We start from the raw sequence: 26,855 nt of genomic DNA on the forward strand, positions 1-26,855 counted from the left end.
GAATTGCTGCGGGGCTGTTTTGACCTGCAAGTGTTTACTTCTTGCCCTACGAAGCGGTAGCGTGATGGATTCATCGTGACCGTGACCTTAAAGCCGTTTGTCACCGCGATTATGCGGGTGCATTGAAAGGAAGGCAACAGTAACCTTTTGCGGGCAGCGAAGCTGCTTCTGAACACTTCTTTTTTACAGGAGTGGCCGCTGTAGGGTGCTCCAGCCATGCTTCAGCGCGCAATGTTCCGGCAAGTCCGCCTCCTATCGGAGGCTCGGCTGTCACGTGACCCCAGGTTGTGGGCAGCAGCGACGAAAGTTAACTTCCCTCTCGGAGCAGCTGTTGGTCGTGCAGCATCCACGATGGCTGGAAGAACCGTGACTCTGGACAACATGAACCCACATCTCATAACGATGGAGTATGCCGTGCGTGGCCCCATCGTCATTCGAGCCGGAGAAATCGAAAAGGAGCTGAAAGCGGTGAGAAACTCGTTCTTAGATCTGCTCTTCGTGCATCGCATACCTGATACCTGAGCTGCCTGCCCGGGTGTGAGGTAACTGTGTAGTACTTGCGTGATGGATTGTGGTCCGTCATTAATTGTTGGTGTCTGCGAAACACAAATGTAGCCATCGCTTCGAGAATGGGCCGAAAGACGCGTGGTGTGTTCGAACTCGCGATCGTAGGGTCGGATTTACAGCGTTTTGTATTCGATTGCGCACGGGTATCATCTCCGTGCGTGTCTGGCGCGTGACCATTTTTCTGTGTCACTTGTCATGTAGCAGTAGTCTGTAAATAACAGTGTAGATGGATGACTTGAAAGGCACTTGGCGTTGAGCAGTATTTGCGGGCGCTCTTAAGCGGCCATGGCTAGGCCGCCTTCCGCGAAGTGCGAGAGGCAGCAGATAAGAGACGTGACTGACAGCATTGCGCTAGCGTAATTTCGCGGGCGTTGAGTCCGCGGCATTACCTGAGCGTTGCGTAACCGCGGCATGGGGGGAGCTTGTCGCGCGCAATTTTCAAAGCATGTAGGGCAGGTTCACTGCTTGCCTGTTGGAGTTGTGAGTTGCCGACCGGGAGCAAGGTATTTAGCTCTTGTAAGCCAGCGCAACGGCTCGAAGCCAAACAGAAAGGGACAAAACACAGCGCTGAACTAACAACAGAATAGGTTTATTCAGGGCACCATGCAGTGGTTAAATACACGCTGGTATCACAGAATAACGGAAAAACAGAAAAAAAACAAGACAAAATAAATTCATGTTGTAAAGGTATTTAGCGTCTCTTATTGCGCATGCTTTCGTTCCAGGGGAAGAAGTATAATTTCACCGAAGTGATTCGAGCCAACATAGGCGATTGCCATGCTGTGGGACAAGTACCATTGACCTTTTTCCGACAGGTATATATTTCTGCGTGCTGTTTGGCTTTGTGTACAAATGTTTTTTTTTTCTACTATGTACGATTATGATTTTTAGTTACTGCTAAGCAGCACATAACTTATTTAGCTTCGCTCATTGCTTGTGCAGCTCTGCAAAGTGAGCAGATTATTTTGCTACTTCTGCACTCCTGATGCAGAATTCATTTTAAAACTGCATCTGGCAGTCACTTGGGCATTCAGTCATGTTTGCTTTTTCCAGGCCTTGTGTATGAATGCATATAAATCTTATTTGTGCATATCTGTAAGTGTAAAGTGGTGCTGTTTGAAAGTCATCACATGCGCATCAGGCTGCACAGGGCACCAGTTAATGATACTCTCTGGAGCTCAGAGCAAATGCAGGGTGTGCAATAAACAAAAAACTTCTACATCATGCTCCTTGGTGCACTGCATGGGGCTGAAACTACCAATTATTTTAATTTGTACTCTGTGTATCGAAATATTACAAAAAAGGGTTTGTCTGAAAAGTAGTGTTGGTTTGTACTGCAGCAAACAAAACATACCTGTAATGTGTTGTAAAAGCAAAGCAAGTTGGCAGTGTTCTGTTGTTCACAATACAGCATAAAAGACAGAGTGGGTGCTGAACTCTTAGTTTTTGTTAAATATGCTGCATGCCTAATAAAATTGAATTGAGAGTTCGGCACCAGTTCTATGTCTTTTGCTTCTAGTCATCATTTTCTGCACTGTTTTAGTAACAACAGATGTTCCAGAAAAATTTCAGGTGGATAACTTTGAGGTATGAAGTTAGTAAAATAACATTTTCTTTTCTGAAGTTGTATTGCTTGCCGCATTCAAGCAGAATGCTCATGCCACTGAATGCTTTCATTTGGCATCTTTCTTTTGTGCCAAGCAAAAAGTTTCAAAATGAATCTGAGCTTCGATTGAAGGTCAGTGATCATCTAATGCACTAAGGAAATCTATGCCCAATGTTACATTGTGGGAACGTTGCTGCAGCTCTGATTTGTGAACCAGCTTTGCAGTCAAAGGCTGCATCCTTGGACATAGCTGCATTGAGGTTTATGGCAAAATTTGGCTGCAAGTGACAAGGCTCCTAAATTTGCTTCTTTTTTTTTGAGCAGCCACAGCATCATGGATCACTTCTTTGTATAATGCACTGTGGCCTTTTTTCCGCTCCTTAGCCTTCCCACTTGCTCGTTAAATTCATGATGCAAGTGTGGGGATAAATTTAATACTTGATGTCAGCATTTCAAGTGTTCTGATGCAAAGTACAAATTCTTTTAATTGCTAGTTTTTTAGCCGAAGAAACAACTCTCTGTGCTGAAAAAATACAGAAGTAATTGTAAGAGCCCTGCTATTCCATTTAATTGAAAAAAAAAACAAAATGCTCAAGAGCTCAGTTCATTATGTCTCAAAGAAAAGGAACAAAAAAGATTTTACAAATTTCAAAAATGAGACTGAAAAGTTGTTGCAGTTTGCCTCACTCTAACCTAATTAGTTGAAACTAAATAAGTACTAGGTTCTGATTTCCATAAAGCTTATGAAAAGTTTCGATTGTAAATGTTTTGAGCTTCAGAAGGAACCTCCTGTGGCACAAGTTTTGTAATGTTAGTTGTTGTGGCAAAGCTCTTTCTGTGGTCTGATCAAAGTACAGTCATGGACAGATGTTTGTGGGATGTGGATTCATGGAAAAAAAATTTATTTCTTCGTTGCCTCACCATTCAGTCAGCTGATATTTTCCCTACAAATGGAGCATGTATGTTCCCTCATAGTTCAGTGCTTTTCGTTGGCCACACAGAAATAATTGTTTTTTTGGTAAACCCGCATCCTGCGAACTTTAGTCTGTGACTGTACATAAAATATCTTATGCAGGAGGGCCTTTTGAACATTTTGTTCTCAGCAAGGAATTTCAATTGGTCACTTCCATTGCATTCCACGACTGGTGCAGGTGCATCCGCTAGCGGAGTTTGCAGGTGGCTGCAGTTTTCTGCTCCTTCATTATTTCACACATACTTTGTTCAGAGGCAGAAAGATTGCTTGGAATGTGCATTTTCTTCAGGAGTGGCACTGTTTTAGATTTTTTCAGTGCTTTACTACTGTCAGATTTAACTTTTTTCAAGTATCTGTAGATGTTCAGTAGTCAGTCACTCTAGGCCAAGTAGTCTCAGCAGATCCATACAATGGTGGAAAAATTAGCAGGAGAATAAGAATTGGTTGGAGAGCATTTCGCTTTCATTACCAAATCATGAACAGCAACTTACCTATATACAGAAGATGAAGTATATAACTGATATGTATCTCACCAGTACCTGCCTATGTTGCTGAAACTTGGAGGCTAAGCGAATGGCAAGGGATGAAAGGGAAAATATTAGGTGTAACATAAGAGACAGAAAGGAAATAGCACTAGTTACAGAATGCACATTGAAGGCATTTCAGCTGAAGTTAAAAGAGAGGAAGTGGACAGCGACAAGGATGTGATGCGTACTGACATCCGGCAGTCCATCTGATCGACAATGTTCTAAGGCATGATAGCCAGAGGCAGGTGAGAGTTGGGCGGAGTGACGTGCTTATAAAGTTTTTTGGGTGACACGGCCACATTTAGTGCAAGACAAGAATAATTGAAGGTCATTGAAAGGGGCCTCCATACTGCAGTGCACTTTACTTGGATGACAATGATGATGAATTAGGTTATTATAGAAGTAAATTATACTTCTGCATTTGCTAAGTGACCGCCAACAATACTGCTTCAGCTTCGTTCTTGCTATTTGTGCTAGTTTTTTTTATGTCCTTGGCTAGTGTTGTGGTATGCCGTAAATATAATCTTATTTCAATTCAAGAATCTTGCTAAGTTGCATGGATTGTAAAACTAACCTGGTTTCTTTATACAGTCGAGCCCACTTACAACAAACCTGATGGTCACACGGATTGCATTTCGCAGTGCCCTAAGTTCGCACTAAGTGGATTTGCCTTATTAAATCCAAAACATACAAAGTCAGGCAAAAGTGGCATTTATTTCTTTAAAAGATTTGTTGTCCACGTCTGTTTCTTCAAAACAGCCCCTATCAAGCAGCTTTCTAAGCTCTCCAGCGTGGTCATGTCCTCCTGGCTGAGACTGTTTGTGCTGATTAGCCACATTAGGGACGTGATTATGCTAGCAGCGATTGAACCATTTGCAGCAACTGGTGGTAGGTTGAGAACCTCATCTTCGATCTTGGACAAAGCTGTAAGGATTTAGCGATGAAGCAGTGCATGTCCGTGCAGAACGTACAGTATCGGTCCCCCTTGTGTAAAGTGCCCCAGCAGTGCACTGGGCTCCAAACAAAGCAGCACCTCACCACTGCTACTAGGTTCTTGCTGAACCTTTTTGTGTAAGTAGAACAACTGAGACCTACAAACCGGGTGGTAGCTAGCACTTTACCCGAAAACCAATCGGCTACCGTCTGATTTCAGTCTTCATTAATTGGTGTTCACTGCTCGACTGCTCTGAGAAGCATGACTGAGACTGTCTGCTCACTGCCTGCACACAGAAGCAGCGCAGAAGGCAGAGATCTGATTGGGCAGGTGACACACGCCACGTGACCAGGTAGACCAGCAAGGGTTACCTCGTGACTGGTATCCAACTTCTGAAATCACTGTAATTGTTTAATCACCGGCCATGCGTAGTAGTATCACTTTGATCGCTGCCCCTGTCTCATGCTTACCACTCTCCTAGTTCCACTTCAGATGCTTTGCCCAGCCGGAAAACATGCATGCACCAATTGACTTAGCTTCCTGTCAGGGCGCGCTTGGCCAGTGGTTAACTACAGCTTCAGTGCTCCATCTTTATTGTTTTGTAGTGATAGCTACATTATGCTAGCATTTCGAGCCTTCAGCGTGGCAGCGCCGTGGCCACTGTGGCGGCGCTGGTCACGTGGTGCGGATCAGCTGCCGGCAGCGCGGCGCGCCGGCGAAACCGAGTGGGGTGGAGTGGAGAGCGGGAGAGGAGGGAAGCGAGTGAATCTACATCCAGGGACGAATATGAAGAAGGAAAGCCCAGCGAAACGGAGCAGCGAAAGACTGACTTTGCAATTCGACTGTGCGAGTTCCACTTAGCCAGCTGTAGCTGTCACGTCACTCCAGGTTGAACCAGATCTAAACCACAGCCAATTTTTTTTCTTTAAAATGGGGGGAAGGGGGGGGGGGGGGGGGGGGGCAGTTTTCTTGGGGTTGATCACGGGAGCTGGGTGACACTCTTTGGTCTCTGCGCTGGCGGGAGGTGGGTGTTTTCTTCGACTGCAGGAGCGAGTTTACAGTGTCTCCTTGTTAGTTGTAACGAAGTGGCCTTGCTTATTCTATGGCATCTGTGACGCAGTGCCACAGCCCCAGTACAGATTTTGATGGTAGTTCCATCCTTGTTCGTAATAAGTGAGTGTTCGTTATAACTGCAGTCATTATAAGTGGGCACAACTGTATTGAAATTCCTTCACCTGCCTGCGAAATGAAACTGCCGACTTAGCTCAAGGATCATAACTGTCAATGTATATTCATTGTGTATCTTGCTCCAAGTGCATCCATGGGTGAACATTGCATGATCAAACCTACAAATATTCAAAATGTACCTTCGTCTCATCAGATGTTGGGATTTCTCGGGTTAGAATTCCTGTATGCCCACTGCTTTCTCATGTAGATGGGGAGTGCATCAAGGTATGTCTCAGTTGACTGGCAACTTCTTGCATAATAACTGTGACTTGTGCTTTACTGGTATACACTGAGGTAAGAGAAAGTGCACTAGCAATCGGTATTCCATTACTTATCACCACAGCACAAAATTTTTTAACCTAGCTTCATAACACTGAAGATATCAGTGATTAAAAATGATGCTTCTCCTTGCCCCCCTAAGCTCATGCACGCCGATATGCCAGAAAAAAAAAAAAAAACAGGTCGGGACAGCACCTTATCTAACCACATCCCGCTTATGCCACCTGGGCACACCCAATGAGAGGGCTCGTCCAATCTGCCCACTGATGTCATCGGCGTAGGTGATGTGCATTGTGGTGTCGCCCTAATCGGTTGTGAGCTACTGCGAGCAGCGATTTTTTAAAAGTATTTGTAAATTATAGGGTCCACGCAGAGCTTTTAAATTTCACTCAAATGCTTGCAAAGACCACCTCTACAGATCTGTTGCACTAGATTATGACCATCGAACTCATTTCGGGGTTCCTTTAAGCTAAAGCAGGTGTGGGAGGGAGTTTGTGCCAGATCTGTTGAGGGCATGCTCTTGTGGAGTACTTGAATAGACTGTGTACTTGGGCTCCAGGGATAGGTTATTCTTGAAAGTTTGGGTTAAGTCGAACCTTGCTTAATGCAGTAAAGCCGGTGTCATCATCTTCGGCGTCATTGGCTGTGAGCGAGAAATCCCAATAGAAGCAAAGAATTAATAAAATTTAGGAACAGATCAAAGAACGTTTGGATTGATGCCAAATTTTTCAGGGAGCTTCCTGTAACCAAAGGAAAATAATTGAGCTGAAAAGAAAATTTTGTTAATTTGGGATTGGATGTGAATCGAAGCCAGGACCTTTGGGTTGCAAGATCGGCATGCTGCCCATAGGCCCCAAAGGCTCGATGGCTCAAGCTGCATAAAGGTGGAGTTAGGGAATGCGTTGTGGTCTTTGACTTAGAGAAATGTCTTAAAGACATGTACGGATGTGTACATGAGTTACTGTGAGTAAGCTAATTAGGAATTAGGTAATTATCCAAAATTAAAGGTGAATGTTGTGATGTTTCATTGTACTTGAACAATCTGATGTGTGTGTATGTGTAATATAGCTATGTGTAAGATGTCATTTGAGTACCCATTAATTAGTGAGAAGTGTAATTAGGATGTCTAGTGTGTGTGTGTTGTGGCAATTGATTGGAATGAACTAATGGAGTGCACTATCGTGTTCTACTCTTAAAGGTGAAGCTTTAAGTGTCCCCAAGTTTTCAAACTTGTCTGGATAGCAGAGTGCTGTGAATTTTTTCTAGATACATGCAGCTGCTGTCCTTACTTTCTCACTTAACAGTTCTCATTTCAGCTTGACACAAAATTGCAGTGACCTTTAACTGAAATATGTTAAACACGTCCCCCTTCGATTCTCAGGTTATAGCAGCATGCACAGTGCCCGACTTGATGAAAGGGGACATGTTCCCAGCTGATGTGAAGTTAAGAGCTCAGCAGATCCTAGATTACTGTGGAGGAAAAAGTGTGGGTAAGCACAAGACTTTTTTAACATATATTTGAAGCATCATGAAGTGTACAGCGGATGGGAGACACACACAAAAGGACGAAGAAACGAGATGATACACAATGTTGGTACGACCTTCATCCTTTTATGTATGTCTCCGATGTGTGCTGTATGCCTCAGGGTGTTTCCGAACCAACTAGCCTGACAAAACTTGTTAATGCAATATATTTCAAGCCTTGAATGTTAATAGACCTGTACACTGTGTTCTAAACCAAGTAACAGTTTTAGTGTCAGTGTCTATGCCCACACATGTGGGCATGCAAGCATACAGGGTGTTCCCGCAACTAGAGCCAAGGATTACAAAAAAAAAAAATGGGGGAACCACAGCTGGGCGAAACCAATGACATATTGTTCGCCATCATGTGGCACTCCTCAAAGTATTCTTATATTCTGCTTAAATAGTTATCATATTATTCTTCTTGTCATCTTATCCTGCTTATTTAGTTATCATTGTGCAAATTTTTAAATATTAACTTTAGGGCCAAGTGCATTTCGTTAAGTTGTAGAGGGGATTCAGGAACAACCAATACAGTTTTTGTAGCGGGAGCTACACTAGGCTACCAGACGAGCATTTCGCGGTACACACGAGAGGCCAGTTGTGCGCATGCGCCGTTACCATGGTACATGGGGGGAGGCCAGTAGTGTGCGTGCGCCGTTGCCATGGCAACCGGGGAGGAGGAGTGGGTGCACCGCGTCCTTCATCACCTCTTTCTTCCGGAGTCCCTTCTTTATCCCTTCCCTTATGGCGCGGTTGGTTCAGGTGTCTGCCCATATGAGAGACAGATACTGCGCCATTTCCTTTCCCCAAAAACCAATTTAACTTTACCAGTCTCCAGGGATCACACCTACATCACCCAGCATGGTAAAGGAGGGACTGAGAGAAGAAAGGAAGAAAGAGGTGCCTTAGTGGAGGGCTCCGGAATAATTTCAACCACCTGGGGATCCTTAATGTGCACTGACATCGCACAGCGCACGGGCGTTTGCCTCCATCGAAAAGCAGCCGCCGTGGTCGGGTTCGAACCTGAGTACTCCGGATCCTGGACCACAAGGATTGACCTTGTGTATCTGAGAGAAAGCAACCAGTCTAAATACTGTTTAGGCAGCATTGAGACAATTGCGTGTTACTTTACCGATCATCGGGCAGTGTTTACCTCTGTCAAAAAAATTGAATAAATAAACAATGTGTCTCACCGGCTGCCGCGGTGGCTGAGTGGTTATGGCGCACAGCTGCTGGCCCGAAAGACGCGAATTCGATCCCGGCCGCGGCGGTCGAATTTCAATGGAGGCGAAATTTTAGAGGCCCGTGTACTGTGCGATGTCAGTGCACGTTAAAGAACCCCAAATGGTCGAAATTCCCGGAGCCCTTCACTACGGCATCTCTCATAGCCTGAGTCGCTTTGGGACGTTAAACCCCTATAAACCAAACCAATGCGTCTCACTGAATACTTCTTCAATGCTTAACATTTTAGTCACAACAACAAACTCAACAGCATGCGTAACCAGCGGGGAACTACAGCTCTCGCTACGTATATCCTGGCATAGCTGAGCTAAGCCACTGCCAATCTTTTTTGTGACAACGTACCTCCTGCGTGATTGTTTTTCCAGCATTTAAAGAAAGCTCATGAAATGTGAAAAAAGAAACCACGTAACTGCACTTATGTGCTACCCTTATTGCAGCACTCCCAATTTTGTTTTGGATGAATGAAAGGTGTGTGTTGACCGTGCCCAGGTGAGTGGCCACTGCTTAGTGGCTGCACAGTGATACAAATAAAGAAAATAGAGGCTATGTTGAACTATGTGACTTCACTGCTTTCCTTTCCTTTTTCATTCTGTTTCTGGGAAGGCCTAATAAAATCTGTTTGAATATGTTGTCTGTGGCCTGCCTATCACTTATCGCAGATCATGACACACGCTTTTTATGTTCCGAAAGAATGTGGTGATGCGCTGTCAAGATAATGCTGACAACGATGTCCGTCACTCAGTATGAGGTGGTGTGCATGCACACTTTGTTCATTCAAGGCGCATTCTTTAACTGCAGGAAAAAGGGGCCACATAGGAGATAAGTTGCTACAAAAAAACTGCATAGGTTGTTTCTTAGCCCCCTCTACGAGTTAATGAAACCCACTGGACCATAGAGTGAATAATTAAAAAATTTGCATATATATTCTTTGCTAAATAAAACTAATTAGCAGAATTTTAAAAATGCCCCAAGAGCACCACATGACGGCAAATGATATGTTGTTGATTTCACCTATCTAAGGTGCACTACTTTTTTTATTAAATCTTTGGATTAAATCTTTGGCTCAAGTTACGTGAGACACTCTGTATATATAGCATTTCTTTTGGGCATGCTATTTACAAAGGATGATAAAATAAAATGTATTTCTTTTTGTTTTTGTTTGCTTGACAAAAAATTGATCACAGCGTGAAGCTACAAATTCTGATGTTGTAGGTTTCACTGCTGCTTTCAGTGCGGTTTTTGGTGTGTCTGAAGTGGAGCTGCATGTGCATGAGTGCATTAATGTGGCTTAAAAGCTTCAGATGGTGTGAATGAATTTATAGTCTCTCATTGCTGGGCTCTTTGTTACTTGCAGCTGCCTCTTGGTATAAAAATTATTTCTTAAGCAGTTGCTTTCTTTCTTTCAATTGCAATATTCAATGCAGGTGCTTACAGTGACAGTGCTGGTGTTGAAATTATCCGAAGGCATGTCGCCGATTATATAAGCCAACGTGATGGTGTGGAAGCGAAATATGAAGATGTGCTTCTCTCAACTGGTGCCAGCGAATCTGTTCGGGTGCGTACCTTTCATCATCGATTGCTTTACTCCTATTAGACTAAGGTGAAATGATTTTTGCGATGCTTTCTGCTATTTTTTTGTGCTGTTATGGCAGGCATCTTTATAACTTGAGAGTTTTGTCTTTCTAGTCTGTGCTGAACTTGCTAAATGTGCGCAAGGATGGGAAGCCATCTGGAGTCATGATTCCAATCCCGCAGTATCCTCTCTACTCTGCAACCCTTGCGGAGTATGGCATACATCAGGTATGGTGTCAGGTGCATTCTGTAGTTTATTTTGCACAGGCGTCTAATTTTTTTGTTTCGGGCTGAGAAATACTTGTTGGCATGTGCTAGAAAAATTAGTGAAATTGTATTAAACCAAAAAGATTTCTAAATATCTAAAGTTTTTATCAAACATTTGCATTCAAACAGTTTAGTTGGAAATATTGTAACTGTGCTCGTTGACTGCGACCAATTCAACAATTCAGATAACTTGTTCACTAACGAATAGTCATGATGCTGTGCAGTGTGCAAAACTGCAGATGTTAATAAGTTGGCTGCACTAAGTACAGCATAACATTTGTTTGGTTTATTTATTGGCAGTCTTGCAGTCTGCAGTCCTCTTTTCTTTTTTTTGTGAATTATCACCACATGTAGTGCGTTGACTAGGCAGAACTTTAAGACATGCTGTTGTACAAGAAATAAACTGAGTAATGCAGATTTTCTGATAAATATTGGGAGATCAGGCCTTGTTGCATGGACAAACTCAGATGCTGTTGGGTAGCATGGTTACTGGTGAATGGCCGATTGCTACTGGGGTGGTGACCAGCTGCTGTGCTGACTGCCTATCCTGGACATGTCAATTGCATGGTCTGTTTGAATTAACCATAGCATATGCTCATGCATTCAAATTAGTACCAAGCATCATCAAGCAAGGCTCTGGAGGAGGAGACTGGGTGTGTCTGCCCAAACTAGTGTGCTCTGTGCAGTACCCAGTAGCTAGTGCAGCCAGGTGTCACATGCTTAACTGAGCCATTCAGTCTGCCAAGCTGTCTCATTTTGGCCCGTTTCAGCTTGGAAAGACAGTTTTTTCTTTTTTTTTTTTTTGAGATAGTGTCATAGGTGCTGTATTTAACACTAGGACTGTCTATTTTTCCTGACACTGTGGATGGGGCACTGTGTTACATGTAGGGAACTTGTAAATTGAGAAAAGAAAGCTGAGTGTATTGGCCACTGTTTGAGTGTTTACGCTGTGTAGAAATAAAGAAATTTTGAAGTAATGGCTTTGCTACACATCTCTTGCAAATTTTTATAGAAGCTCCAGAAATGATGGTGGTTTTTACCTGTATTTTATCATGACAAACTTGAATATGTAAACAGTGCGTTGCATAAATAATAAAAACAAGCATATTTGAATTTAGTTATGTTTTATAGATGGCTTTATCATGGCAAATGTATTGCAACTGATTTGAACCATTCATGAAACTTGAGAGGGTGCTTGCAGCTTCTTTGAAACATTCCTGATGCCTCTGAATAGTTAAAGGTGCAGGTTATGCACTCAAGCCCAGTGCCTGAGTTGCTGTTTGAAGTGAACAGCATTTGTTTCTGTAATGCCTCTAAAAAAAATTTTGTGGTTTACCTTGTTTTGATGTTTTTCTGTGATGCTCTGTGACATATTTTAACTTCTACAGCTAAAATTGGATTGTGTAATTGTGCAGGCCAACTATTATTTGGATGAAGAGAATGACTGGGCATTGAGCATTCAAGAGCTTGAAAGAGCTCTTAGTGAAGCCAAGAAAGTTTGCAACCCTCGTGGCCTTGTTGTCATCAACCCAGGGAACCCTACTGGTGAGCTTCAGTGAAGCTTTGCCAGACATCAGTCATGGTGGAGGGATATTGCATAGTTGCTTCTTTTTCAAGTCTGCTTGCTATTGCTGCATGTTGAGAAAGGTTTTTCTTAATAGTGTAAACTTGTGTGAAAATTTATGGATAATTTGAGCGAACTGTCCATGTATGCCAGGCGTGCAGAGTGATGTTGGAGCCTCTGAGACCACATCTAACAACCAACAAGCTTACCGAGCAGTGATTGCTGTACTGAAAGGACATGCAAATTCTAGTTTTTTACTCCTTCCTTGGTGGTCTACTGAGATTCTAAAAATTTTGTGCCTTGCCATTGTTTGCAACGGAATTCTGTTAGCTCAAAAAAGCATGTAGGTATATACTTGAGACGTAGTGTGAGGTTTAAAATATTGGTATAGTTTGGAAATATTTTTTATGCTGTATTGTGTGAGCTTACCACCTTGAATTAATGAATAGATTTGCATTGACAAAGGTAATTTATGACCACTCATAATTGAAGTAAATAGTGTAATAAGAATGGCTTTTTAAGCAGAAATGTAAATGTAATGCAGTGGAATCTCAATGGTACGAGTCTCATGAGGTTGCGAAAAATTTTGTATCATCCAAAACAAGCAAAATCCATGTGCAGAAGCATGGGAAGTGCATACACGTAGATGTGTTTTGCAACTGACAAGACTTATTTGTGGCCACATAGCCACAGCTCGCTACTTGCAGTGCATACTGCATGACTATCGATTGCAGCACCAGTGGTGTATGGGCAACACTTAGTACTCAAGGGTGCGGTTGTGGCTCACACGTTCATACCATCTGAAGTGGCGCAAGAGAGTGGTACATTCAAAGTTCTGCACATTGTACACAATGCACTACGGCTGTGGAAATTTACGACTTATAGTATCATACCTAAATTCGTATCACCCGTGTTCGTGTAATCAAGATTGTACTATACTTTGCTGCTTGACAGTGGTTTGAGTTTGGTAGTTTTAGTTCTCCTTAGCATTTTGCAACTCTTGAGACCTAACTGCAGAGGAGCCACTATCTGCTATTTTTGAGGGTAGCTTTGTTTTTGACATGCTGTATAATTGCTAAATAAGTCTGTAGTAAAAAAAAAGTGAATATGCAGCTTCTCTTTTTTTTTTTCTTTCCAGGATCGGTTCTGACTGAGCAGAACATAAAACAAGTTGTAGAGTTTGCGCATAAGCACAAACTCTTCCTTATGGCTGATGAGGTAAGAACTAATCCAATTACTATCACTTAAATACTTCTGGCCTTCACATTCTACTGCTGATACTTGCAGGTGTATCAGCACAACATCTATGCTGAGGGAGCTGCATTCCACAGCTTTCGCAAAGTCATGCACAATATGGGGCCCCCTTACTCTGAAATGGAGCTTGCGTCATTTATGTCTGCCTCCAAAGGATATATGGGAGAGTGAGTATGCAATGAAAACTGTCCGAGAAAAACAGCATGGCGCTTCTCGTGACGTCTATATTAACCTCTGATCTACCCATGTGTTGTGCATGAGGGCATTAGCAGTAGTTTAGGTTTATAGTGGAGCAGTATCAGCTATTTTTGATTGATGGTTAGAGGGAATTAATGAGTGTTTCTCACGTGTCTCCAACATCGTGAGCTGGTAGCATATGTCGAAAATATTATGCTGCATGTGGAGCAGCTATTTAGAGCGAGCCATCTGTTACTGTATACGACCTCATTATAAAGGGATGGAAGTTGAAATTGGGCGTTTTGTGGATGTATCCACATTCACCTTGGCAAATTATAACAGTGCATCACAGATGCTGTCAAGCATGTTTTTTATTTAAGTTCTTGGAGCTAGAAAATTTGAGTGGTCTGTGCCACCAGGTGGTGTTGCTCACTGAGCAGACAATGTGCATTTGATTTTGTTTTTCTGTCCCATAGCAAACTGTAGTTTACCAATGGTGCAGCTTCAACAGACCTTGTTTCTGGCTATTAAAAATGCTGTCAAATATAAATTTGTTGAAAGGGGACTCTGAGGACAAATTGAAGGTGGCCTATATCGATGACAGTGAGGCTACTTCCTTTGAAAAGGTAGCCCTTATAGGCTAGGAAAGGAGACGAGATGAAATATAGTAAAACCTCTTTTGATAGGCCGAGGGAGAGTCTAGCCATGTAGTTTCGCTTTTGAAGCTTCGTTGCTGGTTGTGCATATCAGCTAACCACCCAAGACATGTGCCATTTAGAATGACAAATCAATTATCTTGTATTAGGTATGTCATAACTGTGTATGTCATAACGAGCCCCCTCATTTTCCTCCCGTTGTCTGCTCAGTAGCTTAACGAGGGCCTCGGTTCTGGCAGTCTTGATGCCATAGGTAGCACAAGTGAGATTAGGCTGCACTGCCATTCACTTCGTCATGGTGGTCACTGAGTCCTTTTCATCATTGGAGCCATGAGTTCGAATTGAGTGGCAGGGAAAAAAACAGTGGTCCATTTTGATGTTCAAATGGCTGCCGAAATAACATAGCATATCCACAGAGCGAAACAATCGATTTTTACAAAGAACAAAAGTTGGATGCAGTTGCCTTGAGACCGCTGTAACAGGAGCATTAATCAACTCTTTGCTCTTTTTTTTGAGGGGCTGCTTGATCATTGCAAGTGATTCTGTATTCCATGTGCATCTGCTTAAAAAATTAATGGAAAACAACTAATTCCTAAATTATTCCTGCATGTCGCTGTGCAAGTTTTAAAAGGAAAAGGGAATCATTGTCTGACTCTGATCAAGTACAGTTGCACATTCCCATGCTTGCAGGTGTGGATTACGTGGTGGCTATGTAGAGGTCATCAATCTGGACCCAGCTGTGAAGAGTGTCCTGTTGAAGTCTGTCTCTGCCAAACTTTGTTCATCTGTTTTGGGACAGGTGAGTTGGAGGAGTAGAACTGTGGCTTGAGTGTTTTTTCATTGCCTGTCATTTCTGTCTACATTGGCAGGATTGCTGTTGAGCTGTAGTGTTGTTTTTCGTAACTGACCTTGTCACACACTTTTTATGCGCACACTTTAGTAAAGTGGAAGCTAGAGTCTTGCAGCATTGAGCATGAGGCAGAGTGCTGGTCCGTGTTCAAAGCGTGTGTTTAAATGGCACAAAATTTTAAGGGACAGAGCACTGAATTTTAAGCAACCATTTTTTTTTTTTATTTGGCATAATGGAAAGCTTGCTGTCTAAGGTGCTTGATTCTGCAACCGTTTTGTTACAAACGCAGTAAAAGATTTTTGCTAAGAATTTTTCTATGGCTGCATGCGCCTGCTTTTATGGATCCCAAATGCTGGAAATTATGGCCAGCGAGCATGATGGTGATGGCGTGACGGACAGTAATAGACATTTTTTTACTCAATTTCACACATCAGGTGCAACGCTGCCAAAGGTAGCACTCTTGTTTGCGAGGCCATCATCGATGATCAAAAAGTAGTGCGTTCCTTGTGGCGAGTGAAAAAAAAATTCGAGAACACTGCGGCAACCCGCATTGGAATAATGCGAAAGCATTGACGCCTCCTCAGCACTCGTCGCCTCTCTTTGCATCTCTTTGCCCCTTTTGCCTCTCTTTACATGTGGTCTGGACGTTGAAGCTGCCCTATGCGATGGCACAGACGGCTTAAACACCATTCCACACAATGCGCAATTCATCACCACGGCATAAGCGCGCGAACACAGCATCTGCATGCGGCAATGGCGAGAGAGCGACTGGCGTACAAGCGGCGCACCGAGGCGGGAGGGGCCATACACTCATTTCAAGTTGTTTTTTTGGTGCGCCGTCGCTCCATGTCTCAAGTGATCGTGACGTCACTTCAGCAAACCACCAATAGCATAGGAGTGACGCGTCGAAGCGGATGGGGCCATATACTCATTTCACGTTTGGCGTGGCATCGCTCCGCGCCGCACCGTTACACCATTAATTCCCCTTAATTCACCCTTAAGTAGCCTTAATTCACCTTTAACTCCCTTAATTCATGCTTGCCACATTTCATTAAACATTAATTAATTGGATTTTGATTAACTGCGCATTTTCCCCCGTTTCATTTCAGTATTCATTTCAGGTGTTCAAATTTGGAGCCACGCATTGGCTCCGCCCACACTTCCGGGCACGTGGTCCCACACTTCCGGCATTTTCAAATTTGGCGCCACTTTTGCTCTGACCCCGCCCACTTTTCGGACATTTTTGGCTGTAATTAACTATTCGTCCGATTTCGAAACTTCTTGTTTGCGCAGCATTCCCACATCATCCTCTTCGATTACAACCACCCGTTTGACGCTACCTCTTCCGAGTCCTCCACAACTGCTGCGGACACGTTTCTGCCGACGCGACCTTGTCAACATAGCCGCGTAAAGCTTTCGCTTTAATAGTAAATGTTTCCCCTGCTGGCTTATTACATGCTGCATTTGTCATGAGCTTGATTAAATGCGCTGTTATTGCTGGTGACACGCTGCCGCTTTCTCATGTCTTAGACCACTTGGCCACAAAACAGGCGTGTAGTAACATCCCTCCCTTTATTTTTTTCATGCTGGCTACTTCCATACCTTTCACGGCGTTGTGCCTGATGTATGAAACGGAGTACAGCACAGAGTAGCTTCGATTGTAGATTTCACATCCAAATTTGTTACGGTACAGTGATGTATATCTCGTTGAAGAAAGTTTTAGTAGACCTTGGCAGCGACTCCATCCAAAAATGCAAAACACTGGTGCCATCTGGTGATGAAAGCTTTTATAAAAGCACATGTTAGACAATGCCAAGGGAGCGTTGCTTTTCATTGATGGGCGCACTAGAGAGAGCCCAAACTATAATAAAACATGATGAACACTCCTGAAAGAAAAAAAGAAACTGTGCACTTGCAAATCAGTGATATTTTACCGAAATGTAGTCGGATACACTGATAATGTCGGTTTCACTGCAGAATGGCATTTAAATGCGAAATTAAAATTGTCAATCCTCATGCCTTTGATATTGCTGTGCTCAATTCTCATAGTATGGGGCATGGTCTTTTCATTTCCGCCATAATCTCGTGACACGATTTGGTCAGCTCCTGTAAGTAAGGACACTGATGTGTAGACATGCTGTACAAATGAATGAATACCTTCAGGAAATGTATAAATGAATTCAGAGTCTGACTCTGTATAGAGTCTATGAGCTTTTGACTACTTTAGAGTCCACTGACAAAGCACGTGAAAGTAATGAAAATTTTCTGTTGGTGTGATTTGCTTAAAGTGTTGTCAGAAATAGTCAAGCCACAGAATTCTTGAGATTTTTAAAATTAGCAAATGTTGCTGCCATCACTCAGAGTTCTAAGAACTTCCATGTGGGTGACATATTTGTGTTTGCAATGCAACAGTGATAGTGCTCAACTGTGTCATGCCAACAGCCTTGCATCTATTGCACACCCACATTTTACTCGGCAGTGTAGCAATTTTCAGAGTTGTTTCATTCCATTCTTGCCAGAGTAGCATCTGTCTCATGTTGCACATCAGGCACATAACCAAGGGGAGGCCTGAGGCCCCTACCATAAAAAAAATTAAGCTCAGCAATCCCCGCCTCCACAATTCTGTTAGCAGTGCTCTTGTTGGACATGCACCGCCCTGCACCCCCCTCAATAAAAGAATGCATCTTGGGTCCTTGCCAAAAAAAACAAAATCCTGGCTGTGCTCCTGTTGCACATAATGGGAGAAACAAATCTAAGTTGAAAGAGCATAGTATGTATACTACAACTAGAGCATGTGAACTCAGTGTTTGCTTGCTCCCAGTTAGATGGAGCATAATTAGTCCTGTCACTAAAATTTTTCCCATTGCAATATAATTACATAACCTTTTAGGATGTAGGATTGTAATACATGTATGATCAGTTCATCTACAACTATCATTGCAGCTGTGAAGTTCATCATAAATTCTGCTCAGCCAGATGTGCAGCATTTAGCCATTTGCTACTGCTCTATGAGCACTGTTTGCTTTGAGGCATGTTTCACTGGCAATTGGCTATGTGTAAGATGAGACATTGTGCCATTCGTACCTTCAAGTAATGATTTCTTTTTGGGTTTCAAGTTTATCTGATCATGGTGGCCCGCATCTTGCATTTGGGTGCACTAGTGGTAAGCTGATGACTGTGAGCTGGGCCCTACTGGTGATACACCCATTGCATATCCCAGCTGTCCACTGTGATGCTTGCTGTTCTTTGGAAACGCGTACCCTGACATTAGTTCACCTCATTTCCCCTGTCTTAGATGGGTGTTTCTGAAGAACTTAAATCAGAACCTATGCATGTATAGGGTGATAGCACAGTGGCTGTGGTGGTGCGGTGCTGAGCAGAAGTTCACAGGTTTGATTTCTAGCTGCAGCAGCCACATTTAAAGGAAATCAAGTGTAAAAACTCCTATTATAGAGTTATTTCAGTGTCTGGTCAAGAACACAGGGTTGATTGGAGAATAGGGTTATTTGGAGAGATAGAGGCCTTATCCCTGTAGTGGGTGTAGTGAGGCTGGTGATGGTCAAAAACACCAAGTGGCTGAAATCACTTGGAAGTCTTCCACTATATGCGTCTCCTAGCCTGAGTGCAGCTTTGGCATTTAAAAATGTTTTAGATCACAGCTCTTAGGCACCCGTTCTTGGCTCGCACATTGTTGTTGGTGTAACCGGCAGACCTATAGCAAAGTGAAGAGCACTGCAAAGGCTGAAAGTACGGCAATAACAAAGGGAGAGTGAGAATGAAAAGGCAGGGGAGAGGGGAGTGGTGGGAGAAAGATGGAAGCTTAATGTGGAAAGTGCAGGAGGAGGGTACAGGGGGTAGAGGAGAGGATATGCACTCACCTTGCGCCGGCTCTTGCGTAATGGCTTCCTAAGCCTGCTTATAGGTAGCCGTCATACTTAAACATATATCACAACCACCTGCACAAAAGCGGCTGTGGTGGATGCGGCAGTAGGCAGATACCCCTGCAACCCCTCCATTTCAGGTGGTACGCATTGTAGGATTTGCGAAAAATGGTGCACTGACTTGTTCAAAATGTGGCAATTGATTGTGCAAAGATTGTGGGCCCCGTAATCGTTGCACACGAATGGCTGAGCATGCTCGAATCAGCATAATATCTGTCACAAAACTGCTGGTCCATGAATTGGCAGTAAAACCGTCAGTCAGCTCGTATATGGATGTCTTAGGGGGCCGTTTGTGGAGTGCACATCTTTTACCATGGGAGCAGGCACGTGCTACTCTGAATGTGTGGGCCATGTGCCTCATGGCCTCCTCCAAACAATGACATATCCGTTCTGGCTTCAGCCTTTCTCTTTGAAGCAATGAGATGCATGTTGCAACGATTTCTCGCAGGGAGCAGCAAACACAGGAGAGGGCACTGCAAATGGGCAAGGTTTGCACCGCTGCTCTACACAACTGAGGGGCATTCATTCAGTGCGATAGTTTAGAGGCCTTGTGCGACTAAGTGGCAATTCTTTGCACTGTACTCTTAAGGATAGCTTAAGCATCATCCAAATTTTCTGCCTCAATATATCGCAAAATCAAGCTGTGCTCAAATTTCGCATTAGGGAGCACCATAATTGTCGGATCAGTTTTTTTAAAGTTTAGATTCAAGTAAGGTTTGCACACGTCTTCCTCAGCAATAATGATGGTAAAGCGCCTGGCTCTTATTGGAGAGGTGCTGTGTTCAATAAATGTAAATACCTCTCTGCCTGCGCACACCTTCTTTCCTGGGGATTATTAGGGTGTTGAGGTTCAGGTGACACCTTTTGTAAGCAATTCTACCCTGGGGAAGCCAGGGAAGCAGGCTAGGAGCCATAAGCACAAGCCACAGGATCTTTATGTAGTCACTGAAAATACCAGTGGGCTCTTGGCAATTCCAGAACAGAGCGCATTCAGTGAACGAGACGGGTGTTCTTCCACTAGGCGATCACTGCAGGCTTGCGCAGCTGTATTCTGCACAAGCAATGTGCAGTCACACGTGTTCGAGTGCGGTCACTGTGTGTTCGAGTTGCCCACATTTAGCAGGCTCAGGCCAGAGCAAAGCTAAAGGCTGAGTCAGCCTTCAGCATGCAGATGCATTCTCACCTCAAAAGAAGAAAGGTGCCTGATTGAGAGCACAAGTGTTCATTAAATAAACTGGTGAGCTGCATTAAAAATACTGCACTAATCCTCAGACCTCAGCACAACCCATAGCTATGCAGCATCACCTAGGAGAGAGTCAGCGGAGCCACGTGCAAAAAGGAAAGGCTACACGTGTGGCAGCTCAACAAATGGTGTTGGTGGGCCACATTGCCAACCTCTTGGTTTCACTGCACAGCACTACACACAGGAGGTTGGAGCCAGGAAGTGTGCGGGGCAGATTCAGGCAATGCAGCCTGCAAGCTAATGGCTTTCACGTGCCACCGCCAGTAGTGCCTATGAGGATGGAGAACAGGCTGTGCCAAGCCCTTCAGACCATAGTTCTAGCAAACATACAGATTGCGTGCATCTGCAACCTGCTGAAACGCTGAGACAGAGGAGACCGGGACGAGATGCTACACACCTTGCTGCTGCTTAAGTCAGTTGCGGTGTCTCCCTCGATAGCCTGCTCATACACAGAAACACAAATACGCCAGCAGTTTGTTTTGGCTGCGTGCGCAAGCGATGCGGCTGCTCGCATGACAGATAGATTATTGCTTATTAATGATTGTTTATGTTTAGACATAATTCATGTGAGCACATTAACTGATGCAGTGTTTATTTTTAACTTATTATATGCGGCTTTGTTCACGAGATAAAATGTGTTGCTGTACATCAGTCAAAATGTCAAGAGTGTTAAATGAGTTTTGCCATTCTTTAATGAGACTATTAACCCTGAAAGGACCCGAATACTATGTTTGTTAGAGCAAGACTTTTTTATGCATTTGTGGTTTAGGAGACTAGGTATGCTGTGTGCTTAAAAAGCCTAATGACTCTACGTTTATTTTATTAAACTGGGCTGGTATTTTGTGGATTTAATGCATGCAGCCATGCACTGCCTCTGCAAATAGGTCATGTATTGTATTTTCTTGCAGTGTGCAATGGACTGCGTGGTCAACCCTCCAAAGCCTGGTGAGCCATCATATGACTTGTTCATCAAGGTGAGCTCTTTAGCTTCGATGACAGGCATTTTATGACTGCAAAGTATGGTTTGCAGTACACTCGTTCTTTCATCTTGTCATAGGAGAAGACGGCTGTCCTGAATTCCTTGAAGAAGCGGGCACAACTTGTTGCTGACACGTTTAACTCGTTTGAAGGATTTCGGTGCAACAAAGTGGCTGGAGCCATGTATGCATTCCCAAGGTTCACATTGCCACAGAAAGCCATTGAAGAAGCAAAGGTTATTATTTTTGTTCTTGCAGGCTAGTGCTATTAACATTATTGCTTTTTTTCCTTTCTTCTGAAAGAATTGATGCTGTGAATAGATTTGTCAGTGCACCGAATAACTTGGCCGTTTGTTGTAACCTTCTTCGTTGTGGACAGGCTGCTGGCCAGGCACCAGATTTCTTCTATGTAATGCAGCTGCTTGAAAACACTGGTGTATGTGTTGTCCCTGGCAGTGGTTTTGGACAGGTGCCTGGAACGTATCATTTCAGGTATGTGTCGCCCCATCATTTTAGGCTCAGTGCTAAATGAGCGCATCTTAATTGAGTGAGCTGAACTGCTAGGAGTTAATGCCTGGTACTTCTGGTATCCTTTTCAGGACCACAATTCTGCCTCCATTGGAGAAGCTCCAGGTAATGCTTACACATTTCAAGGATTTCCACCAAAAGTTTATGAGCAAGTACAAATGAACACTGCCAGCTCAAGCAGTTCATTGGTGTCTCTCGTGTCCTGTGCATCGGGACTGCCAAAAATGATCTTTACCACGTGCTTTCGCTGTGACAGTGAGAATGTATCTAGACTGTCTTGTTTTGGTGTTTGATCATAAGAGAACAGCAGCAGTTTCTCTCATTTTCCTGTGCATGTTTGAAAATGCAGATATCTTTTACTTCATGGAGGGCTTTAATGCTTACTAGCTACGGTATGTTACCCTAGATGCAAGGTGCTAAAGGTTGTTTGACGCACTTTTTTTTACTGCTTTTAAATGGTCTTTTTTTTTTCATGGAATGTTCATACATCGGATATTAGTTTTGTAACTACCGCAAGAGTAGTTAACGATTTGTCGATATGCATAGAAAATACCATTGTTCTGCTACGCACCCCTGCCACCTGGACCATTGCCAGCAAGTTTGTTTTGGAGCTGTCGAAAGCATGGAGTAGTGGAATTGTATGTTTGCTGTGGTGTTTCCTGATATTAAGTTACGTTGAGAATGTTTGCGTTCAGTAAGCATTGTATTAAATGTTGTCATGCTTCTCTCAGTTTTTTCACACAGCCAGTACCTTGCAGGTGTTGTTTGTTGTTTTTCTTCTTTTTATATCTAAGTAACAAGTGCTAACAAATTGGGATAGTGATCACAGAGGTAATCTCCTTGGCAATAAATATAGAAGTGCTGGCTGAGCATGTTTTTCATGCAAAAGTTGGCTTCCCTAATTTATCTAAAGTCACAGTTGTATTGTCATTATTTGCCAAAGTTATTTTGTGCTGCGTATGAAGTCGACTGCATGATTTAGTGAGGCTGCTTCATGAAGTTACAGGAATTAGTATTGTTGCGGACGGAAAACTTTTTGCTCTTTATCGAAATTCATGTGAAACTTCACCAATTTCGTACTGTCCATTTGTTGTCATATGGATGTCTGGTGTATCGCTGTATATATGTAGAAAGGAACGGTAGAGAGCAGTGTAGTGAGACATGCTCGTGTCAAACCTGAATACGTCAAATGAGTATTGGTATTGAACAGTACAAGCAGCCCCTTAAAAACTGCATGCACTGTACGTTTGCGTTAGAAGTTCTATTCACTGATACATTTTTTTTATCAGCCAGTGCATTGCTTCATGCTTCTGCATGAGTTGCTTATGTTGTCACTGTCATGTTAAGTTCTTTTGTGTGAGGGCTAGCTTTAAGGCTTCAAATGGCAATATAGAAGCATGGCCATCACTTAGCTTTATTCAGCTTTCCCTGCAGCTTTTTTCCTGTGCAGCCTGTGAAAACAACAGAAATTTGGGGATAAACAGGTAAATGGGAATAGGAAAAGAGGCAATGCCAGAAACAACGATTGGAAGAGTGTTGCCTGCTGATAGGAATCGACGGTCCACAACCTGTGCCATCGAGTGACTTGTGTTCATGCAGCTGCCTGCCACGGATTGCAAGGAAATGCTCAGAGGTGTGCATGCTCAGAGGTGTGCGTTGAACACCAATGCACGCTCTGGGCTCGGTTATGGTTGTGCACCACTGTTCCTAGATCCTCCGTGAATTTGATGTATCCAGGTTTGATTGTATTGGGCATTGTTCTCATTCCCTCCTTTCCCTCTTCAAGATGTTTATTATAAATAATGCTGTGTTTAATTGCATAACAAATACCTGAAAGCCTTTTTTTTGTACCATAATTTCACACACTCATTTGCAATAATTACTTGAGACCATTTGCACTAAGATGCACTTATTGTGCTGCTCAGCAGAGTTAGCTATTGAGCTTCTGCCCATGGGTACTGCCTGATCTCGCATACCAACATTTTCAAGGAGTAGCAGCTGTACCTGACTAGGTGAGAGTGATCTGCATCCAGATGCATAATAATTTTTTTCTGCCTGCTGGCATACAGCCTTGTACATTTGCTTGTAGCAGGGCTTGAGATGTGTGACTTTGAAGAATGATGAATGACAGGTGCACACATTTGCACTGTAAAGCATTCATGATGTGCATGTCTTGTTCGAGGCAGATAAGCGAGCAATTGCATTAATAATGTTTTGCCTTTGCACTATTAAGCTACAGTCTTTGACTGTTACTGTGCATAAGAGGGAGCAGTTGTTCGTTACTATTTTTTATACAGTTCTGATGTTTTTCTTTGCAATAGAATTTTGTTGGTAACCAGCCTCTTCAATGATATAGGCTAGTTGCATGCTTTTATTCAGTGCTTTGTAGGTGCCTTTAGCTGTTAAGAAGCTGTTGTCCTGAGGGGCTATATGTGGACAGTTCTTTGTACTGTTGTATCGCTGCAAGTAACATTTAGAAGCAATATGAGTACCTCATTATGTATTGTGTATGTTGGGATAGCCAAACTGGGCTGTTGGTCCTGATTGATACACAATAAAAACGAAAAGAAAACCTCGCTTCTGTTTTACTTGTGCAATATGATATATTGATTTACATAAGTTTTCGAAGCAGTAAGTGCTTTAACTTTTTTCTTGCCATACCTATTGATCTTGGGATACCAGTGACCCATAGGTATTGCACACTATTGCAAAGCTGCCAATGCATTTTCCTGCAGCGGTGGCTCATTAGTTGGAGCACTGCTACTGAGCTGGAAGACCTTGGCTCAATGCTGGCCACCGTTGATACATTTGCGATGAAGGCAAAATGCAAAAAGGGCCCATATATGATGCCAGTGCGCATAACCCTTTATGGGGGGACGCGGCAAATAAAATGGCCAATTTAGTCCAAACTTTAAATTTCTGTATTTTTTTTTTTTTGTAACTCGGGTATTCTGTTTCGTGATGAAATATGTATTACGGATTGAGAAAATCGTGCTTCTTAAGTGTGGTCATTAAAAATACTGAGCACCTCTCATTTCTGACAGTCCTGACACAATGACAGAGCACCACCATCTTTGTATCGGCGTTAAGAGGATCAGAAGATTGTAGCTTCCTTAGGTTGCAGTGCTGCATTTCTCTGAACAAAAGCGATATCGTATGAGGCAATGAACAAAGCAGGTGAGGGAATGAATGTTAGGGTTGATTTTCTCGGCTTTTAATTTTTCTGCGACTGCTACATTCATCCCTTTGGTATCTCGTAACAGGTAACAGTTTTTTTTTAATTAATCCTAAACACTGACGAGTGCAATAAAGCTCTCGATTACAGGTGACATTGGAGGTTTTTTTTTTAAATTCTAAAACTACTGCAATAAAGCTCTAGATTTTTTTTATGTACGCATATACTGGGCATCTGCAGAACGAAATATCTTTTTTTGTATGGAACAGCTTTGTGAACATGCTGACATAAAAAACTTGTGCACGTTTTCCTGACTTATTTAACGCCCCAGGAATGACTTCACGAGGGTGCTTTTGTAAGTTTAGAATGCAGTACTGAGATCGGCGGAAAAAGTTCCATATCTGTGCCAAATGTGGTTACATTTCATGCATAACGAAAATAGTTTGGCCCAGTACCCCCTTATGGCACATTGTACAGAACTGTGTATATTGCAAACTCTCGGCTTTTACTTGGAACGATCTCTAGCTAGCCCATATTTCTTTGTTTCAGGCGTATTTAGCACCCTCCACACAGCAAGTCAGGTGAAAATTTGTTAATGGGATTCTGCTGGTTTCTAATTGTTTCATCTGGTCCCAGAGGAAGCCTTCTGGTTTGCTGCTGGTTGAAATGGTCCCTGTAGGACACCAACTGGTTTTTTGTTGGGATCTACTGGTCCCAGAAGGAATGCCTTCTGGTTTTGTGCTGGGGTCTACTGGTCCCAGAAGGAAGCCTGATCTTCTGCTGGTTGAAATGGTCCCTGTAAGAAGCCTCTTCTGGTCTCTGCTGAGAGCTTCTGGTTCTGAAATGGGATCTACTGGCTCCTACAGAGGTTTTTGTTGTTCGATTGACAACTTTTTTCTGTTTATGTTGTAATGGTATTCCTGAAGTAACAAAAACTTTCACCTAAATCTCTCTGAGTTTTTCTGCTATAAATTGCAAAAATAGTGTTGAAATTTAATGAGAAAACTGTTCATTAATTGTTCCTCACAAACACCTGTGGGATGCCCTTAATGAGGGAGTATATAAGCATGAGATCAGATGAGTTTAGTGGTGCACAAGCAACTAAGGCTATCGTGCGCCAAGCTGAAGGTATAAGAAATAGTTTTTTGTAGATTTTTACAAAGGTATAAAAAATATGGTGCTGTAGAATGCCTAAAAGGTTATACCCCTTCTGCCCAGTATTGAGAGCGAAACAAGATTCACAAATGGCCAATACTAAAGGTTTCAAAGGAGGCTGGGTACCCTCATCAGCCGTCCTTGGCTGGGCAAGGACTGGAGGCCCCCAACCAATCAAAACAAAAAACTTCATCCCTTTTCGCGGGAATGAGAAAGTGGCTGAAGTGCATCAGGCAGAGTACTGGGTCATGTTTTCCATATTTTAAGAACCCCAGCTTCTGTTAAAAATCTAAAAACGCAGGACAGGTCCACAATTGCATTTTCACCTAAGAGCAGTGATGGATGAAAAGGGATGCAATGGTTATAAAACGGAGAGAAGCACTTTTTCCGTAGCTTTTCCAGTTTCGAACATGAAATTAAAATGTGGCTGACTGTAAGTTCATCTCCACATGCACAAACTGGTTTGTCTTCTTTTGTTAGCAGAAAGTTGTGTGTAATGTGTGTGTGGCCTATAGGGAGGCGGCAGATAATGACTTCGTTGAAACGTTTCTGGTGCACACATGACTTCCATTCACCGAGCACTGGTTTTATTAAGTAGCTTGTTATTTACTTCGCTG

At 43.0% G+C, this 26,855-nt stretch overlaps 1 protein-coding gene across 1 annotated transcript; it reads left to right on the forward strand.

The window, feature by feature from the left end:
• On the forward strand, window positions 1–24,480 carry LOC144113662 (alanine aminotransferase 2). The gene is made up of 13 exons (XM_077646872.1): window positions 1–468; window positions 1,293–1,382; window positions 7,495–7,603; window positions 10,304–10,434; window positions 10,566–10,679; window positions 12,134–12,263; window positions 13,421–13,500; window positions 13,570–13,703; window positions 15,060–15,168; window positions 21,312–21,377; window positions 21,461–21,616; window positions 21,760–21,872; window positions 21,980–24,480. Exons 1-13 carry the CDS (start codon window positions 217–219, stop codon window positions 22,068–22,070), a joined length of 1,575 nt encoding a protein of 524 aa, XP_077502998.1. The 5' UTR covers window positions 1–216; the 3' UTR covers window positions 22,071–24,480.
• The last annotated feature ends 2,375 nt before the right edge of the window (window positions 24,481–26,855 follow it).

This window comes from Amblyomma americanum, chromosome 1 (assembly GCF_052857255.1).
Source record: "Amblyomma americanum isolate KBUSLIRL-KWMA chromosome 1, ASM5285725v1, whole genome shotgun sequence".
Classification (NCBI taxonomy): Eukaryota; Metazoa; Arthropoda; class Arachnida; order Ixodida; family Ixodidae; genus Amblyomma; species Amblyomma americanum.

What these genes read in the sequence shown, in the direction of transcription:
- LOC144113662 (XM_077646872.1), top strand. Translation starts at nt 217, where the DNA reads ATGCTTCAGCGCGCAATGTTCCGGCAAGTCCGCCTCCTATCGGAGGCT. An exon ending in GTGCCAGCGAATCTGTTCGG is followed by an intron (nt 10,435 to 10,565) that starts GTGCGTACCTTT and finishes TTGTCTTTCTAG; the next exon opens with TCTGTGCTGAACTTGCTAAA. An exon ending in AAGCCATTGAAGAAGCAAAG is followed by an intron (nt 21,617 to 21,759) that starts GTTATTATTTTT and finishes CGTTGTGGACAG; the next exon opens with GCTGCTGGCCAGGCACCAGA.